This window comes from Gossypium raimondii, chromosome 8 (genome assembly GCF_025698545.1).
Source record: "Gossypium raimondii isolate GPD5lz chromosome 8, ASM2569854v1, whole genome shotgun sequence".
In the NCBI taxonomy this organism is placed as follows: domain Eukaryota; kingdom Viridiplantae; phylum Streptophyta; class Magnoliopsida; order Malvales; family Malvaceae; genus Gossypium; species Gossypium raimondii.
Genome location: NC_068572.1, coordinates 25,297,556 through 25,318,477, shown reverse-complemented (window position 1 = coordinate 25,318,477; position 20,922 = coordinate 25,297,556). Strand labels below are relative to the sequence as shown.

The 20,922-nt window shown below is 33.3% G+C and overlaps 1 protein-coding gene and 1 non-coding gene across 2 annotated transcripts; both read right to left on the bottom strand.

Annotated features, from left to right (window-relative positions):
- Nucleotides 1–9,566: 9,566 nt before the first annotated feature.
- LOC128032159 (small nucleolar RNA R71) lies at nucleotides 9,567–9,673 on the bottom strand. Its single transcript, XR_008188288.1, has one exon. It is a non-coding gene; the product is annotated as a small nucleolar RNA R71 (small nucleolar RNA).
- A 7,449-nt stretch (nucleotides 9,674–17,122) lies between these two features.
- Nucleotides 17,123–20,646, bottom strand: LOC105791083 (protein BOBBER 1). Its single transcript, XM_012618980.2, has 6 exons — nucleotides 20,071–20,646; nucleotides 18,149–18,321; nucleotides 18,026–18,074; nucleotides 17,657–17,823; nucleotides 17,474–17,557; nucleotides 17,123–17,389 (listed from the first exon to the last, which is right to left on the bottom strand). Exons 1-6 carry the CDS (start codon nucleotides 20,414–20,416, stop codon nucleotides 17,351–17,353), a joined length of 858 nt encoding a protein of 285 aa, XP_012474434.1. The 5' UTR covers nucleotides 20,417–20,646; the 3' UTR covers nucleotides 17,123–17,350.
- Between the last annotated feature and the right edge of the window lie 276 nt (nucleotides 20,647–20,922).

The following is a 20,922-nucleotide window of genomic DNA, read 5'->3' as shown; positions in this document are numbered from 1 at the left end:
TCATAACTTCCTGGATGGTGGCCACCAAGTGCTGGAGAAAGGCTTGAAATCGGGGGGAAAAAATTCAACGTTAATTCGAGGCAAAGTTCCACTTGTCGGGCGTTTTTTTTTTTTTTTCTCAGGCAGTAATTCACTTGTATCCTCATTGATTTTCCAGAAATAGAGGAAATAGGATTCCTTTAATAATTTTTAGTGACATTTATTAACCTGATATTTATAAAAACTAATAAAATTTATTTTATTATTTTTCGTACTAAATCAAAGAATTAGTTTTAAATTTATAATTAATAATGCTTATAGATTATGTCAGGTTTAAATAAGATCTATTTATTCACAAATTACTTCAATTTTATTGGAAACTTTGATTTTCTTGTTCGGTTTCATGTTTGAACGACTGTTAGAATTAGGGGTGAGCATTCGATCGAATCGAATGTAAAATTTTCGAGTTAATCGAGTTGACGAATCCTATTTTATCATCCTAACTTGATTTAAAATTTTCTCGAATTGATTTGAATGAGATGGAATTCGAATCAAATATATTTGTTCTAGTTAAATTAAAAAAAATGACTTTGGATCCTTGTAACCACTGTCACCCACCGTAATTAAATTTGTTATTAATTTTCATCTTCTCATAATTTATTTATTTATTAATCTTTTATATATGGGTTAGTTTCTTTGCTTGCTTAGTTGCTTCAATTATCTTCTAATTTTTGTCACTATGTATTTTGAAATTAAAAACTATATTAAATATAAAAATCTGATTTTTTAATAAAAGTTATCTTAAAGATAAAATGTGAAATTGATACCAACATAAAATTTTAACGCAAATATTTTATGACATCATCAATAATTCAATTTTAACAAAAATTTATAAATATTTAATATGATTAAACAATTTTAATAATTTAAATAGTACAAAATGTGAAATTTAATTTAATAATATAAATAGTATATATAAATAAAATAATTACTATTTAGGTTTAGGAATTTTTTTGGATAACTTTTTATTTGGGGTAAAGGGTGAAAAGTAAAAGTTTAGGGGGAAAATAAAAAATTTTAAGAGTTTGGAAAGTAAAATTTTAAGGGGGATGTAAATGGGGAGAAAATATTAAAAAAAATATGGGGAGGGGGGAAATGGGGTTGGGGTAGATGGAGGGTGGGATGGAAGGGGAGTAAAAGTTTTGGAAGGAAAGTGAGAGGGAGTAAAGTATTGAGGGGAAGTAAAAATATTTGGGGTAAAAATGTAAAATATTATAGTTTAATATTTGGTTATTCAAATTATTCGAATTCGAAAATTAAACTCGATTCGAACTAGAAATTCAAAAAATAATTCAAGTTGACTTGAATAACTCGATTAACTCGATTCATTTAACTCGAAATTTGAATTTTTTTTCAATTTTTTCTAGTCAAATCCAATTTTACTCACCCCTAATTAGAACAATTTTTTTGAAGCGGTCAAAGTTTTACTATTGTAATATTTTATTTTTAATAACTTATAATTAAATATTATTAAACAACAAATGATGAGAAAATTTCGTGGTAAATTAGAATACGATTATCGTCCATCCGATCAATCTTGGAAAGGAAGGGAGAAGTTTAAAGTATTGGAGTTGTCTATCCTTATCTTTGTCTTCATCTCTAAAGTAATTTGAAGCTGCTGTAAAACCTGATAATAATAAGATTAATCAGATTATTTATCAAAGAATTTCAGTATTTAAACCAAGTGATAAAGCCTTTACTTGTGCCAGGAGATCGCGTTGTTCATGGCCTATATGTTGGCAGCTTAATGATGATATTGATGGATAGTTTATGAGTGTTTTCTACTTTTGTATTTTGCTATTTTATTGGGATATTTTCGGCACTCCTCATAAGTTTTATTTGAGAGATTTGCTTATATGTAAAATGAGGTATTTGAGGTGAGTGATTTATAACCATTTGAGCTTAATATTCAAGCTATAAATATTTGTTAATGTACAGTTAGATTGAGCTTTAGCGAATAGTTTGTTCGAACGAATTGTGAAATAAAATCATTTTTTATGCGAGACTCCATAAAGTATGATTGGTGAGTTAACAAATATTGTGCCCAACTAAGTTATCTATTCCAACAATAGTTCCAACATCAAAATTGGATCGAGGTGCAAACCGAGATTATTTCAAACTTAATTAAAAAAAGTTCAAGCCTGGAGTAACCAATTTTGATCTAAACCCGAATTAACCTATTTAACAAGTCAAATTAGAAACTTTAGTTAGTCCGAATGGATAGCTTGTAAATTTAATTGAGTTTTTTTTAAAATTATCATACATTTTTATTTCCTTCTTTAATATTAAAACAAATTTTTAATTTGAATGTCAAACATAAATTATTAAATTTAAAATTTTATAATCGAAATATAAGTGGACCACACGCATGATGAAACGTAAACAAAAATAAATTTAAATATGATTTATACAAAATGAAACTCAAACACGAAATCTTAAAATCTCAAGCTCAAATTTCAATTTACCATTAACCTAAAACATCATTTACAATTTGATTTATAATTTTATCCAACTAAAATTTAAAACTTATACTCTTTATCTAAGAACAGATTTTTAACTTTGAGAATAAATTTATTGCGTCCCCTATACTGTAATTGTTAACAACTTTCATCAATTTTATGAACAAGTGTCGTGGGTTGCGCAAGGGAGCTCGCAACCATGACACATTTGATTGATCCATCTTGTTCGCGAGGGGTTACATGGCCCAACAAAACTGGCATGTTGTTTGTAGAGATTGAAGGCCCATCTACAAAGTATGACAAATATAGGATGTAATCATCGAAGATATACAATTTTAGAAGATTTGATTCTGTAAATCTTAGAGATTTGATTTTGTAGATATCTTTTAATATTGGTTATTGATGTACTTTAATATGTATTGTTAAATTTGGGGAAGCTCAACTATAAATAGAGGTCTCTTTCTCTCATTGTAATCACTTAATTCTTGAGTAATAGAATTCTTTGAGAACATTCACTCAAACTCTTGTGCTTTTGCTTTTCTGTGGCTTTTCTCTTATTTTGAGTTCTTTTATTGAGTTGTTTTTGCTTTGCGTTGGTGCCTTAGAGGAATTCTTGTAACACCATCAACCCGATCTGATTAATCGGATCTGGATTTAGGGTATTACTACGTGAATATAATGGGTAATTACAACTTATTTAATTTACTTATGAAATTTTATAGATAATTACTACTTATTTAATTATAAGATTTCAAAAAAAAATCATAAGTAAATATGGGTAATTACAACTTCAACTTGAGGTAATTAAATTGCAGCAATATCTTATTTAAAAACTAATCTATTACAGCTTCCCCTAAGCATGGATTTCTAAGTAGTATGTTTGTCTTTGAACATGTCGCCAAACTTGCTCTATATGCATAAAAGGCTAATGCATCACTCCTTAGGTGTAGTCCTGGCATTGTCCCTCCTAGCGCAGACTCATGAAAGAAAAACATCATTACATGTGTCATATCTGCCCATCTATATTGGTAATTTATTTAGATGATCGTATCGTTCTGAACCTTCAATTTAGTCATTGGTGAATACTCCCTCAATTTCCACTCTCATTTACATATTAGATACCATACCTTACTCAGAGATCATTTCTTACCCATCAACATCTTTGATACGCCACTGACCTCTTTCAATATGATCCTTCATAAGTCTTTGCCCATTTTCCTTTACAACGGTCCATACGACCGAATCACCATTACATTTGTATATGTAACTTTAAATCAACGTTCCACAATCCATGTTTGATCACCTATACATAACAAGTACATTCTTTCTGATATATAATTAGAAAATCCTTACCTGGAATACACTTCTTTTTTTTACCCATCACTTATTTATTCACATTTGAATCATGGTCTTGTATAGCACTTTATTGTAGCCCACAGGGACATTGTGCCTTACTGATCTTTCTAATCACATTTACAAGTCATGTTGAACATGAAAAAGCAATTTAATACATAATCCACTAAGAATCATTCCTTTAGGTTACGCCCTTGCGAGTCTCACTAGGATACGACATAAGAGCACTGCTTTGATTTCTCCATGTACGTCGTTCCTTCAGGTTTTTGCCACAAAGGCTATTACGTCAGAATTTGGCACACAGGCTATTCATTAATAGTTCACCACGAGGGTGGTTCTTAAGCGTGTGCCATGAAGGCATTACTTACGAAGTTTTGCACAAAGGCAGTATTACGCCAGAAAGGCTTCCTTTATCTATCGTCTTTTTGCAATATAGATTTGCCTAAACTTACTTAAGTGAGGTTTTCCCATCATAGCATGGGACACGCATAAAACCCTATAGGTAATAATCGTCCTTTAAGTTCCTTTAGAAAGTATCATGGCCATGGATTTTTCGTTTTAGAATTCATGTTTAAAGTCTTGATGGACCCCTTTAGACTCCACCGCGGTGAACAGAATCACTTGACTGACTCTTCATGCATTGACACCATTTAAGACTTCACACTTTTATCCATTAACAACACCTGACTAACTCATATCTCATCACATACATTCTATTTGTGCTTATGCAATCATACTTCATCATCAGAATATTTATCACATACTTAACTTGCCAGATTCCATGCGAACAACACATGCAAGACCTAACAAATATTCATACAACAGTGTAACCTTCATATTATACGTTTCTGATGTCACTTCATAGTTCATTCAATTTCCACAGAAATATCTAGCATAAACAGTATTCATGCAAGAGTCAGTTTAGAGACTCACTTGACAATCATGAGTAGCAACTTGAACTCTAGATCCAATAGGGAATTCTAGCAACCACTGCTTATAAGTCAGAAGAACATTATTAAAACTTATTTGTAACCTTTACCATAATCACAAACTCAGATAACCCTGATACTAAGCCTTAATTCTTGATCTTATTGTTCATGCACTCTTATAGGCTTACTTTTCAATAGCATAACATGTAGAATCATAAAACTTACCTTGACATAGAGCAATCACCAATAAAATCAAGGACCTCAACTTTAGCTTAGAGAAATGCCTTCGGTTCCTCGAGCCTTAGAAAACCTTATTTTAGAAGAAAGAAGAAGAGAACTCTCTTATCTCAAACTTGAATATCTATTATTATAACCTAAGTTCTTCTTGGAACTTGACAAATGTCACATCATTAATGAATTGTCTTATCAAAAGTAAACAACTTTCAATAAACCTAATTGAGTATTCCCTTATCTTTTAACTATTTAGCTTCAGAGCCGATTAATTCCTAACCAGCTTACCTTGCAACTTAACTTTTACAGCACCACAATTAACGAGTGCACTATATCCCTAACGTGAACCCATACTCTCGATACCATTTTACTTGGCCAGTGATCTTATTCCAACTAACATAGCCACCTAACAATGGACTTTTATTAACTTACATAATTGTACACGCCTATTCTATACACCGAAAGATGCACTTAGGCAAAGCTTACTCCGCCAATTATACTACCTTAGGACTATGCACTAAACCTTATACTCGCCAGAACTGGGGTGTTAGAAATTCTGCAAGAATCTTCAGGTTAAGAAGTTAGGATGACTTAGGCGTATATGAAGTGAAGAAATTGCTTAAGGTCGCACGGATTATGAGGCTAAATATCTAGCCCCGTAACGTAATGACAATGATAAATTTTTAGAACAAAACAAAGCGAAATAACATAAACATAAACATTTCGTGGGTAATGGATTTCTTTCAACCCATCATAGATAATGGATTTAAGCCGTCAGTTTACAGCTAATCAGAACTGATGCGTAAGAAACACCTTAAGACAAGCCCAGCCCAAACTAATGATTGTACGCTAGAGTCTAGTGCAAGTTCCCTTTTTTTTTCTAAAATGTAATAAATGTCCAATGCAAGTTGATATGGCAATCAAGGTTACAAATTTTACTAGCATATATGTTACCTTGCATGCAGGGACGAATCCAAGATTTCACTCTAAGGGGTTGAAACTTCTAAATTCAAACGACCTTTTTTTTTAACGTAAAAAAGTGTCAATTCTTCTCGAATACCTTTTTTTTCTTATCAAATAGATCAATTTAATATTTTTTAAAAAGAATGAATGATTTAATTGTAAAAAATTAAAATAAAAATAATCACACTACATAAAATTAATTATATCTTTCCAATATGCAAAAAAGAATAACTAATACTATACTAAAAATTTCATAAATATCATTATAATTCCAAAAATTAAATTAAAAAAACTTGGTCTTAATCTTATTTCTCAATACTAGCATCCTAAATTGGACCTTCTGCTTTTTCATAAGATCGAACTCATTAATGATAGAAACTGTTGAAAATTCTCGAGCTATCTCTTTTCCAATGTATGCCACCAACTAAGTTCAGAGAAAATCATTCTCCATTATATCGCGAAGTCTTATCTTCACAATTTTCATGGCTAAAAATGCTCGTTCAGTTATTGCAGTAGATGCGAGAAGAGTTAGCACAAGATGAATAATTCTATCAATAAGATGATAAATACTTGACTTATTTGTCTTAGCTAGCTCTTGACACAACTTGGCAACTGTAGAAGCTTTCTGTAACTCCGTTCTTTAATGAGCATCAAGTTGAAAATGCTCCAGTTGAATCTTCAAGTTAACTTTTCTTACTTTGTAAAATCATCCAGATAAAAATCATTCATAAGCTTGTAGATATCTTCCACTTGAAAAGCTTTGTAATTATCGGATTGATCCAAAACGAAGCTAATAACAAGTAACTCCACTGCCTCATTATTAAAGTGAGAATTCATTTTTGTTAGCAATGAATCGATACCAACAATGAATTTATCAAACTGATAGTGATACTTAATTATGAGGTTGTCTATTTGGATGCGAGACCGATCTCAACCTGCTTTGTACGAAGCACTTAAATTGGGGATTTCTATCTCATGATCTTTACAAAATAACTTTACTTTCTAAAACAAAGGATCCCATTCATGTTCTCTGAGTTTCTAGAGAAGCATTTTAGTTTATGGCAGTAGCTGCATTGCGTTTAGTACATCTTGCGATTTATACTACAATGCTTGACAAAAATCATCAGTGACTCCAAGCATCTCAATCATAAAATGCAAGATGAAAACAAATTCAATGGATATCATTGCATCATATATTCCATCAGCTTCACTCATTTGGGTAAGGTTGTTGGACTTGATGATTTATTGTAATACAAAACAAAAAAAATTGAACATCCCCATCAAGATGGAGAGTATCAGCTTGATTTTTCTCATTGCCAGTTTCAAGCTCACCACTATCAATCAACTCCGTGATACGAGATGTTTCAATGTCTCTTAATTGATCATGCTGCTTGCTTGAATAAGCAACCAAATTGATTATACCTGTAAAGTAAGAAAAAAAAACTAACAAATAGGAATAAACTCCTTAACTGCAACTACTAGAGTTAATTGGAGACGATGAGCGGGACAGTGAACATAGTATATAAATCGACTTAAGTTTAGTCTACCAAGGCCCATCATACATTAGGCCTCTAAGTTTAGTCTTTCAAGGCCCATCATACATTAATATTTGATTATTATTATTAAAGTTATATAATTAAAAACTAAAACATTCTTTGTTAATATATGGTAAGCTATAAAAGTAACATATTTTAATCCCATTCTTAATACATTTTTCGATGATTAATTATGCAAATGAGTGAATTTGATGCTCCTAATCCTTTTTAATTCGTGTTTCTATACTTAGGAGAGCATTTGGGAGTGAAAGGAGCAAAAAATGAACCAAAATCAGGTAAATAAAGCTATTTTTAGGATCCACACAGCCTAGGCATTTCCACATAGGTTGGCCACACGCCCATGTGCTAGCCCGTGTTGATATCACACCCTACTTCCCAAATATACGAAAAAGCCCAATTTTTAGACTTTCTAGGCATTCTAAAGTCTATAAATACCAATTAGATGAAGATCTAAAGGGGCAATCAGAGAAGATCGAACAAAACACTCGAAGAACGCCATCGGAATCAACTTAGAAGTAGATCTCACTCAAGATCAAAGATCTCCATTTAATTTTTTTCGAAGTTTTATTGAGTTTCTTTATGTCTTTTGGTTATTCTAACTTTGAGATGTTTCTATTCAAGATTATGAACTAAATTCCCTAGATACTTAGGGAGGATGAAACCTATGATCAATCTTATTATTTAATTTCTATTTTTACGCGATAAATACTTGATTCTTGTTCTCAATTATGTATGCTTATTCCATGTTTTAATATTTTTGAGATACTAATTAATGTTTAATGTGCTTATTTCAAAGGAGCAAAAGTCCCTGTTTAAGAGTAGATCTAGCATAATTGAGTGGAGTTGCATGCAATCCTAGAAAAAGGACGACATAAATCTACTGGATTAGAGTCAAATCTAATAGGGGAATTCATAGATCGAGTTAATGCGACGATAGGGGTTTCAATTAGAAATATATTTCAATTAATCAACCTAGAGTTAGTTGTTCTTACTCTCGAAAGAGATATTAACATAATTTAGGGATTTTTACGAATCAAGACACAAGTGAATAAATCGTGTAATTCAGATTTATAATAATAGGTGAAGTTTAGGCGGATTCTTTCCTAGGTATTGTTTATCTCATTGGTTATCTTTGATTATTTTCCTATTTCAGTCTCTGTTCCATTGTTAGATAAATTAGATTGACAAATTTAGATTAAAAACAATCATTCCAATTTGTTGGCTAAATATTAGAAAAATGGTATTTACTAGTACTTTTAGTCTTCGTGGATACGATATTCCCTACTCCCCATAGCTATACGATTGTTCGATAGGTGCGCTTGCCTTAGTCTTATTTATAGTTAGTTTAGTGACCATTAAGTTTTTGGCACCGTTGCCGGGGACTAAACTATTAGGAACACTCGATTTTTATTAATTTAGCCATTTATTTTTATATCATTTTATTTTTGTTTTTAGTTTAATTTTTACATTTTCATATTTCTTTTATTTGCTTCTGGTAGGTTCCTTTAGTTTATAAATAGAAGAAACCTGTCGGGACCATTATTATTTGACAGTGAGTTTGAAAGTACTGCTTGCAGAAACCGTAGAGAAGTAAGACAAAGTCGACAGAATATAGTAGACGAAGAGGACATTATTATTATTACTGAGGAGATGGGTGACAATCAGAATAATCAGCTACCTCCTGCAGTTGCTGCAAATCCTGCAAATCCAGATCCTGTTCCTCGAACTATGTGTGATTATGCCAATCCCACTCTAATTGGGGCTGAATCGAGTATTGTGAGACCCACCATTGCTGTGAATAATTTCAAACTGAAATCGAAAATTATTTAGATGATACAATAGTTTAGAAGTCTATGATACTTTCAAGATAAATGACATTTCTGACGACGCCATTCGCCTACGATTATTCTCTTTCTTGTTGAGTAACAAAGCTAAACAGTGGTTGAATTCTTTACCATGAGGTTCCATCACTACATGGGATCAAATGAACGAGAGATTCCTATTGAAGTACTTCCTTCCCACCGACTAAGACAACTAAGTTGAGGAATGCTATCTCTTCTTTCGTTCAGATTGATTTAGAGACCCTATATGATGCATGGGAGAGGTATAAGCACTTATTGAGACGGTGCCTTCACCATGGGTTACCTTCTACAATGATTTGAATCCCTCAACTAGACAACTGATCGATGCAGCAGCTGGTGGTATACTTAACAATAAAACACCCGAAGTAACTTATGAGTTTATAGAGGAGATGGCACTAAATAATTATCAATAGAAAGTCATGAGGACGAAGCCGATGAAAGCAATCGGTGTCTTTAATTTAGATGCAATCACCATGTTATCGAATCAGGTAGAACAATTAAATAAGAAAATTGATAGTTTATATGTTTCTGCATAGGTACATCCGGTGATGCAATGCGATACGAATGGATGAGGAATTAACAATCAAGAATACTTACCCTACAACCCTAGCACAGAGAACGAACAAATCAATTACATGGGTAATAATTCTAGGCCTCAAAATAACCCTTATAGTAATACCTATAATGCAGGTTGGAGGAACCATCCCAATTTCTCTTGGGGTGGTCAAGGGAATCAGAGAGCACAACCCCCTCCAAGCTTTCAACAACAACCATACCAACAACCTTGAGGAGATGTTAACCAAGTTTATCTCAATGTCAAAAAAATGCTTTCAAAACACTAAAGCAACACTTAAAAACCAACAAGCATCAATTCAAGGACTCAAGAACCAAATCGGCCAACTTGCTAAGTTCATTTCAGAACGACCACAAGGTAGTTTGCCTAGCAATACTGAAACTAACCCAAGGGAACAACTTCATGCAATTACTGTGTGAGATGAAGACGGGTTAGTTGAATCTAAACTAGAACCGACGCAAGAAATTATTGTACGTAACGGTAAGGTTTCGGTAAGCCAGAATGAACAAAAACCAGTTGGTAAAGAATATAAACCTTGAGTGTCATATCCTAATGCGACGAAGAGAGACCACACGAACGAACAATTTGGTAAATTTCTTAAACTTCTGAAAAAATTACATATTAACATAGCATTTATTGAAGCTATTTCGTAGATGCCCAATTCAATTAGTTTTTTAAATAAGCTTTTGGCAAACAAAAAGAAGTTAGATGATTTGTCACATGTAGAGCTAAATGCAATTTGCTCAGCCATACTACAAAATAAAATACCCAACAAGTTGAAAGATCTAGGGAGTTTTACTATTCCTTATTTAATTGGTAGTTTGAATATTAATAATGCTTTGGCTGATTTAAGGGCAAGTATTAACACCATGCCCTATAAAATGTTTAAACAATTAGGTCTTAGGAAACCCAAACAAACCAAGATGAGTATTCAATTAGCAGATAGAACCATTAGATTTCCTAAGGGTATTATTGAATATATTCTTATAAAAATTGATAAATTCATATTCCTAGTTGATTTTGTTGTTTTAGACACAGATGAGGATAATGACGTAGCTTTGATTCTAGGTCAGCGCTTTTTAGCAACTGCTAGATCTATAATTGATGTTAGTTCGGATGAATACGAGGTAAGTCGAGCTTAGACTTGAAATAAGCACTTCTCGAGAGGCAACCTGAGTGTTAACACTTCTAATTCTCTTAATTTTATTTCATGTTATTTTTAAAAATAATTAATTTTCAAAATTAATAAAAAAAGTCCGTGTGCACTATAACGGATTTGACAGTGAGTTACACAACCTACCAATATTGCCGTGTGATCCACATGGCTTGGACACACGGGAGTGTCCTTGGCTATGTGGATCCAGGGATTTAATTTTTCTAAAATTTGACTATTACACGACCTAAAATAGTCTGCACGGGCATGTCTTAGGCCGTGTGAAACTTGAAGCTAATCTTTTCAATTTTAAATCAAGTTAGAAAGTTACACAGGTAAGGTACACAACCGTGCGACACAGTCGTGTGAAGACTAGGCTTATTTTTTTTGAATGTCACACAAGAAAAGAAAGAACCACAGGGGCGTTTGACACAATTGTGTGGCCTAACACGGGCCCTTACATGATCATGTCCCCCTTTTAACCCCCAAACCCTAAATTATTATTTTTTTACATTCATCTTCTTCGTTTCTCACAAACAAACCCTAACTCGTCGTTCCTTAGCACCCCAACACTGCCTACTGCCGTTTACTTCACCATCTCCAGCCATAAATCGCACCTTCACCTTAATCGACCTCCCTCCCTTACTGAACCACCTTCAAACCCCCAAACTACTCTTCCTCGCTAAGCCACACACGCACCAGACACCCCCTCCATCTCCCTGAACATTATCCCCTTGCTCGCCGACCCACCTTCGAACCCCACCCCTGTCGATCACAACCTCTACTCTTTCCCTCACCCTTTCTCTTCCCCCATCGATAGCCCACCACAACCCCAGTCGAACAACACACAACGAGCCCCGTTCCACCACCAATTCCCCTTTCTACGTCTCACAAACACACACCCCCTCAGCTGCATCATCCCCTAACATCCGTCCCCGCCATAACTCCGGCCACCGTCCACAACTCTGGTCACCACCCTTTGTTTGCTTGATTTTATTTATTTATTTATTTGTATGTTATTATTATTCTTTGTTATTATTATTTTCTTTCTCTACTTATTATTATTATTTCTAAGTTGCTTATTTTTGTTTTGGCTTATTATTATTCTAGTTTTTTTATTCGTTATTTTATTTTTCTTATCATTCTTAATCTTCTTATCATTAGTCTATTATTCTTTACTACTTGTTCTTGTTTTTATTGCTATTATTGTCTTTATTATCATTTTATTTTCTATTTAGTTTTCTTATTTTATTTCCTTCATTATTGTTTTTCTTACTTGAATTTGTTTGCATAATTAGTAGCATTCGCACCTAATTTTTCCATGATTGATACTAGAACATATTATTCTACGAGTCGATTCTCTATTTAGGCCGTTTAGATTGGGTTGTGCGTCTTAAGATGCTTCTTAGTGTCGTATTTTAGTTTACACGATTGCTTTGTCGGCTTCTCTGTTTGTGTATTTGGTAATCCTTATACTATTTTTTTGAAAGTGGATCATTTTATTTTTCAGGCATACCATAACAAGCACTCGCGGTAAATCAAAGGTCACCGTTCTCGCTTCGAAAAAGTGGAAGACTCCAGGCACAACCTCTTCTTCGAGCGCTTCTGTCGAGGCTTGACACCCTTATCTTCGATTTTTAGCGGGTCCCTAGGAGGATTTATATCAGCTACTTCGACTATGACTACACGATTTAGGCCACTGTATTGATTAGGTTACTTTGGAGCAGGTCCAATTAGTTGATCATGTGCACGCCTTTATTGCCACAGCCCCGCGGGATCGGTTCTTCTCTATCATTGAGCCCATATACATGGAGTTGAATTTGGACTTCTGCTCTACATTTACTCTCCAGTAAGTGATGACGACTTATAACGAGCCGAGTACCATCACTTTCCGACTCGATGGCATGGGACGCCATATGAGTGTCGCTGAGTTCGGCGCTCCTCTGGGACTATACACTGAGGAGTTTATGAGTGTCAAGAACTTATTCTGCCTACATCGACACATCCACTACTTGCCATCTAGTTGTTGGGTAGATCTTACGGTGAGTACAACACCTTATGACGCGAGTCGCTCGAAAATGATTTCTCTTCTTCCGGCCTTACGGTATATTCATGCTCTCTTAGTTCACACATTGATCCGTAGGAGAGAGAGCATAGGAGTCGTCAGTACCACCGATGCATATTTTTTATGGAGCATGGCCACAGGGCATATTTTTTATTTAGCCTACTTCATCGCCCTCGCCTTTCGCCATCAGACAAACGTCAACAAGAAGGATCCTACCTGTTTAGGCCCTTATGAGGCTCGACTCGCTCAACACTTCTGTCTCCTCGACACAGCAGAGAATTCCTCCTCGCTTACACTCGCCGACAAGATGTCCCGACAGAGAATACTAAGCATGACCCATATGAGGATGATCGAGCGACTTTGTGGAGTGGATCCTCCTCAATATCGATTATCTCGTTCTAACCCTTAGGATGAGCCTGAGGAATACACTGATGATGTCCCTTTCCATCACGAGGACTCACCTCATCCTCCACCTTCGAGTCACCATCCTGTTTCTTCTCCTACTACATTAGAAAACCTCTCCGAGCGGTTCACTCGCTTCGAGTAGCACTGCTTTCAGAGGTTTGATAGTATTGATACGATACTGCAGTAGATCTATCAGCACCTCTACATCTCTTCTTCGACACCAGCAACTCACCCTACAGATGCCTCTAATGATGAGGACCATTGAGTTTATTTGTTTTCCTTTTATTTGTATTTGAATTTGAATTTGTATTTGTATTTGTATTTGTATTTGTATTTTATTTTTAAGTTTATTTTTATTTTTAGTTCTTTTTATTGTTATTTTCTTAGACTTATTTCGTTTCTTATCTTTTCAACTATATATTTATCTTTATGGTTGTTTCTAATCGAGTTAGTAACCTTTTAATCTTCTTCACTATTTGTGTTTATTTTCTTATTAGTTTGCTCGGAATCATGCACGACATTTAGATCTACCTACAATTCCACTTTTCATCATTCTGGCAATTTCATCCAATATTTAAGGCAGTTTCAGTTTTCTCTCTCACTTATGATATTCTGCTTATACTATGATTATATCTATTTTTACATTGAGAACATTGTACCTTTTAAGTGTGGGGAGGTTATTTATATTATTATTAGAAAATCCTGAATTATGTAATATTTTATGTAATTTTCTCATACTTCCATTAGAATGAATTTTTGTCGATTTGGAATTTTGTTGATGTGTTTTAGATTAATTTTTGATAATCGTGTATTGGTTGTTTAAACTTTAAGAAATGAGAGAATCAAGCATGATAAGTTATTTTTTGAAATTAAAATTTTATGTTGTTTCCCTAAATTGAAGTATTATCTTGAAATTTGAGATTTGCAAGATTAACATAAAAACCATAATTTTCTGTGAGGTTTTGAGCCTTTAGAGCATACATTTATCCTGCTCATTTTATTATTGGTTATGAGTGTGTCAATTTGATTTGTTATTCTAGAACTTGCTTCGATTATACATGTCGAGACCACACATTTGATTTGATATACTGAGATGATAAAGGCACTTAGGTTTTAACCCACTTATCCCATAAAAAAGTCTGCCTTTTTAATTAACCCATAGTGAACCCCTTGAACCTAAAACACCATTTCTTAATTTACCCATTAATGTTAACTCATAACTCATCTTTTTTTGTTTAGAATTTTTCTCATTTTATTGACTCCCTTTTTGTCGAGATTTGATTTGGTTAGTTGTTTAACTATGCTCTTCTGTTTGACTTGCTGAATTATTTCTGATTGTTCTAGATAAAAAAAAGGAGAAAAAATTTTGATTAATATTTAATTCTATGATTGAGCTTGAACAATTAAATTCATATTTTGAGAAGAAACTCGTTTTCTTATTCTTGAATAGTTCTTGATTTATGCACTTGTTTATTCAACATTTGTTATTTTTCTAGTTTGGTAATTTATCAATTTGATCTCAATTTTAACCATCTTTTTCGGCCTTTCTCCACACCCTTAACCTAAGCCCCATTACAACCTCTTAAAGACATTTCGAATTTGTGTATCATATCATTTTATAGTGGTGGAGATTTGATTTTCATGCAAGCCTATGGTAATAACATTTCTTGTTCGAGTATTGAGTGCTTATTCTTGAACCTTAAACACTTTGAGTGATTTGAGTGAATCTTTAGTGAGGATGTCGATTCTTGTCGATTTTGAATTAAAGGTAACTACTTAAATAAGGGGAGACACCTATATTTTCATGTTTAAAAATATTAGCTTGGATTGTTTGAGTCTTTAATGCTCTTTTAGTTGAATTGCCAATGCATGATTCTTTATAAATTATTTTGAGACATTATTGATGAGAACTGCAAGTTGAGAAAGATTAATTTTAATGTGAGATGAAAATTTTTCTTGAGGACAAGCAAACACTTAAGTGTGAGGATATTTGATAAGCTATAAAAGTAACATGTTTTAATCTCATTCTTAATGCATTTTTGGATGACTAATTATGCAAATTAGTGAATTTGATGCTCTTAATCATTTAAATTCGTGTTTCTATACATAGGAGAGCATTTGGGAGTGAAAGGAACCAAAAACGAGCCAAAATTGGACAAATAAAGTTGTTTTCAGGATCCCCGCGGCTTGGGCATTTCCACACGAGCTGGCCACACGCCCATATGAGCCACACGGGCTGGCCACACACCCATGTGTTAGCCCATGTCGATATCACATCCTATTTCCCAAATATGCGGGAAAACCCTATTTTTAGGCTTTCTGAGCATTCTAAAGTCTATAAATACCAATTAGACGACTCGAAGAACGCCATCGGAATCAATTCAGAAGCGGATTTCAGTCAACATCGAAGATCTCCATTTAATTTCTTTTGAAGTTTTATTGAGTTTCTTTATGTCTTGTGGTTATCCTAACTTTTTGATGTTTCTATTCAGGATTATGAACTAAATTCCTTAGATACCTAGGGAGGATGAAACCTATGATGAATCTTATTATTTAATTTTTGTTTTTACGCGATAAATACGTGATTCTTGTTCTCAATTATGTGTGCTTATTTCGTGTTTTAATATTTTTGGGATATTAATTAATGTTTAATGTGTTTATTTCAATGGAGCAAAAGTCCATATTTAAGAGTAGATCTAGTATAATTGAGTGGAGTTGCATGCAATCCTAGAAATAAGACGACATAAATCTACCAGATTAGAGTCAAATCTAATTGGGGAATCCCTAGATCGAGTTAATGCGACGATAGGGGTTTTAATTAGAAAGATAGTTCAATTAATCAACCTAGAGTCAGTTGTTCTTACTCTCGAAAGAGATATTAACATAATTTAGGGATTTCTACGGATTAAGACACAAGTGAATAAATCGTTTAATTCAGATTCATAATAATAGGTGAAGTTTAGGTGGATTCTTTCATGGGTATTGTCTATCTCATTAGTTATTTTTGAGTATTTTCCTATTTCATTCTCTGTTACATTATTAGATAAATTAGGTTAGCAAATTTAGACTAAAAACAATCATTCCAATTTGTCAGGTAAATAACAGAAAAACGGTAATTACTAGGACTTTTAGTCCTCGTAGATATGATATTCCCTACTCACCATAACTATACTATTGTCAATAGATGTGCTTGCCTTTGTCGTATTTATAGTTAGTTTAGTGACCATTAATATAAAGTATAATCTTTTGGCTTAAGGGGACGAATTGTATGAAATACAATTTCGCCATGGGGGTGAATGTTATACAATGTGAGCACCAAATCTAAAATACATGATAATTTATATATAAAATTCAAAAATCTGAAAATTCCAAAGGGCTCGATCGCCCCCTGCGCCCCTTGGATCCATCCCTGCGTGCCTGCATGCATGTTTCCATAGGTCCGATGCTAAATCTATAACTAATTTGCAACGGCAACGGCTTCATGAAGCATATCAGTAAAGATAATTATACAGTGAGTTAGGTGCTTGTTAGGATGTTTGAGAAAATCAAACATTATTTAGGGATAAAAGGAGCTAGCATTGTAAAGTTTGTTTAACAGCAGCTAAAAGCTTAAAATAGATTAAATAAGTTAACAGAAGGAGATTGATTTCCCAAAAATTGAAAATAAACTAAGTCCTCATTCCTATTACGGTCTCCAAAAATAGGGGAATACTTTTATGGATAATGATTGGCCACGGACGAGTGGTTGGTTACTCTCCCATCTACATCATCTTTGCGTTTGAAAGGTCCATAGTAGGATTCTGCAATAAATCAAGAAAACAAATTGAGTAAATTTCATCCAATACGGGGAAAACTAGGTGGAGTAGACTAGGGAGGATAGTTACCATGGCCATGAATTGCTTTAGCATTGCCTGCTTCTGAATCTCATCACTGGCTGGAAGCCCCAATGCCTTCTGCCTCTGGTCAAACTACACAACCAAATATGGTGATTTAACCCATACTTTACCAACTAATTATCGTAAAAAGAAGAAAAATATGTATATAACGAACAAGGCAGAAGTAATTACCATCAGCTTCTCCACTGTTAGTCGTGTTTCTGGATCTAAGTCGGAAATTCTGCTACTCTCTGGTTCAACTTTCTGAGTGTCAATTTCAGGTTCTCCTTTAACCAATGATTGCCACCACTCCAATTGTTTTTGCTTTGATAACACGATTGAGATTGAATCGTTATCCTCTACACCAATCGTGCGAATAATTGTTTTTAATTACCACCAATTTTAATGCAAAAATACTACAATCGAGATCAAGAGAAGCAAAAGAGAAATTACCTGGTAAAATTTAACATAAAACTCCTTTTGAACAAAACAAATTAAAAACAAGATCAAACAACATCTATGCATACAGTGATCTGTTTCTCTTTGTGATAACATACATACCCATGCTCCAGTAACAATCATCAGGCTTGATAGCTTGGAAAAGCTCCCCCTGAAAATAAGAGAAAAATATTTGTTCAATGTGAGCCAAGTAGGAACTGTTTGAAAGCACATGCACCAACTTACATCAATAATAGGAGGCTGGCCCCTGAGTCCAACTTTTAGGCGGCTCTTCTTCATCTGACATTCAACTGACTTGGATCTTGTTCCAGGTGGAACGGGAACGATAACAGTGGCCTCTTGTATGGTCTGTGTCCAAGAGTAGTTTTCCAGATCAAGACCATTGCCTTTGTTTGGAACTGTCCACAAACAATTAAATTGGTGTATCAGTTAATGATCTTTTGAGTTTTTCCACATGCATGCATCCCATAGAAGCAAATTCAAAATCTCACATGCAGTCCCCAATCCCCAACAAGCATGCAGCTAAAAGCAAAATAAAAATTAGTCCGTTTTCAACCAGCATTCCAACACATTGTAATATCTTTTCGTAGCCAACTGGTGAAGTTAACATACTACAGAGCACAACCATGTACACCTATTATTAGCCCCAAATTTGAGGATGCACAAGTAAATGGGCTAACACATCTACCAAAACAAGAGGAAGAAAGCTTGCAATTCAACGTATAAGAAAAGTTTTGCAGCAACCATTGTATCTCTAACCATCTAAAACATCCAAGACTAGAATAATTTATACAAAGTTCAATAAGCGATTGAACCAAGTAAATATCTTGTTCCTCACCCCCCTCCCTCGCCTTCAAAATTTCAAGACATTGTTTCTATGTGAAACCCTTTACCATCAAATTTGAAAAACTTGTCAACAAGTTTCAGGTGAAGGCTCCAAGGTTATTACTAAATCTACTCAATCAAACCTCATTGCTTACACCAAAATCCAAAACGTATAGGGGCAAAAGGATTCCACACAACCTATTCCAATGTGTTTCCCACAGAACAAGCAGTTGAAAAACCCTCACTTCATGGACCACTATTACCTTTACTTCTAGTAAAAGACATGGAAAACCATACCCAGGATAGGGGTAGCAAAAAAAAAAGAAAAAAACAACTATGAATATGTGTGTGTGAGAGAGAGAGAGAGAGCGACAGAGAGAGAGAGAGAGAATCAAGTTTCAAGAAAAGGTTGGTCACTTTTTTTCATAAAACTTTCAGACGGATAGGTTTAGTGCGCAGTCTCCATATAAAATATATTTAATTTTATAAATGTTTTTATTGTTACTATAATTTATTTTATTTTATAAAATTTTAACATATATTTAGTTTAATTTTGTAAAATTCATATATATATATAATATTATGTAAAATTTTGGGAAAGTTGAAGAGAATTCTTGATTGAAATCAAAGCTAAAGTATTAAATAAAATTTGAGGTGGATAAATTTGAGTAAAACTTAAATAGGAGTCCAATATATATTATCATCTCTAAATAGAACATCCATCGAAACATCATTAAAGATGTAAGAAAGTTGAGTTTCCACTTTTAATCATTACTCTAATATTAAGGAGCTCAATCTTATGTAAAAATTCAAAGTAAATAACATTGTTTATTATATATCTAAATCAACTAAAATTTGAATTATATAAATTAAATGTTTAAATAAGATATAAAATAAAAAAATTAATTTTGAAATAAAATTTTCTCATCATTAAGACAAAATAAACAATGAAAAGTAATAAAATAATTAACTAATTCAATTTAATTAATCAACTTCTTATATCTATAATTTTGAAAAAAAAGTTTTGAATTATTGTTATATGTAGTTTAACAATTTTTTAATTATTCATTATGTTTAATTAAAAAACAATTATTACATTTCATTATAATGGATATAATTTAATTGTATATTATATTAAAATTCAAAATTAGCTTTATTGATATGGTTTTTAACTTAACCATGTAAGCCAAGTTTGATTGTCTATGCAGCATAAACTTTCATATTTTACGCAAAAACACTACCGATTTCAGATTTAGATATTTGAATGTAGTAATTGTTAATATAAAAATTAAAGTCAATAGAAGATAGTGAGAAATATGAACCTCTCAAGTTAGGGTTGGTCTGTTTATCTTTTCCACCGGCCTCCGTTGGCTCCTTCTCCGCTTTTTTCGTGATCTCTTCCTCTTTCTTCTTCTTTTTCTCCATCTCTTCAGCCTTCTTCTTGTAGTACTTGTCCGTAGCTACTCTCGCAATCAGCGCGATCTCCTTATCCACGCTCTCTTTCCCGAGAAAATCACTCTCCTTCGCAATGAAATCGAAAACCTTCTCCAAGAACCCAACAACATTCGACGGATTGAAGCTCGCAACAAACGAAGTCGGTTTAGGTTCTGGTGATGAAGAAGCCGAAGGCTTCGCACCTTCGTCTTTGACCTCGGAGATTATTGCCATGGCTATATTAGGTTAGTTAGTAGGGGAGTGTTATATTTCTTTGGGTGAAGCTGGAGGTTTGTGAAGGGGCTTATATATACTTGCTAGATGGGACAAGGAGTTTGAAGATTTCAACAAAGACTTCCCAACCCAAGTTTACAGTTATTTTTGTTGCGCTTGTTCATACTTTTTTTGTGTATAAAATTATAGTCTGCTAAATAAATTGTAATAAGGATAAATCTGGTATTGTAATTAAATTTTATCATTTTATTTTATTTAAATTCAACTTTAGCACTAAATTTAGTGCAAACAGAATATATTTTAATTTCTTTTTCATATGAAGTAGTAAATATTACATTGAAAATATAGTAGTACAAACTGCAATTTTACTCCTTGACATATTATTCTTAAATTTTGTGCAAGCAAAATATTTTGTAAAGTAACCTAACTTATTAAAATGTAGAAAAATATCATCATGTAAAAGTTTAAGAAATTATCGCAAAAAAAAGTAAAACTTTTAAGAAATA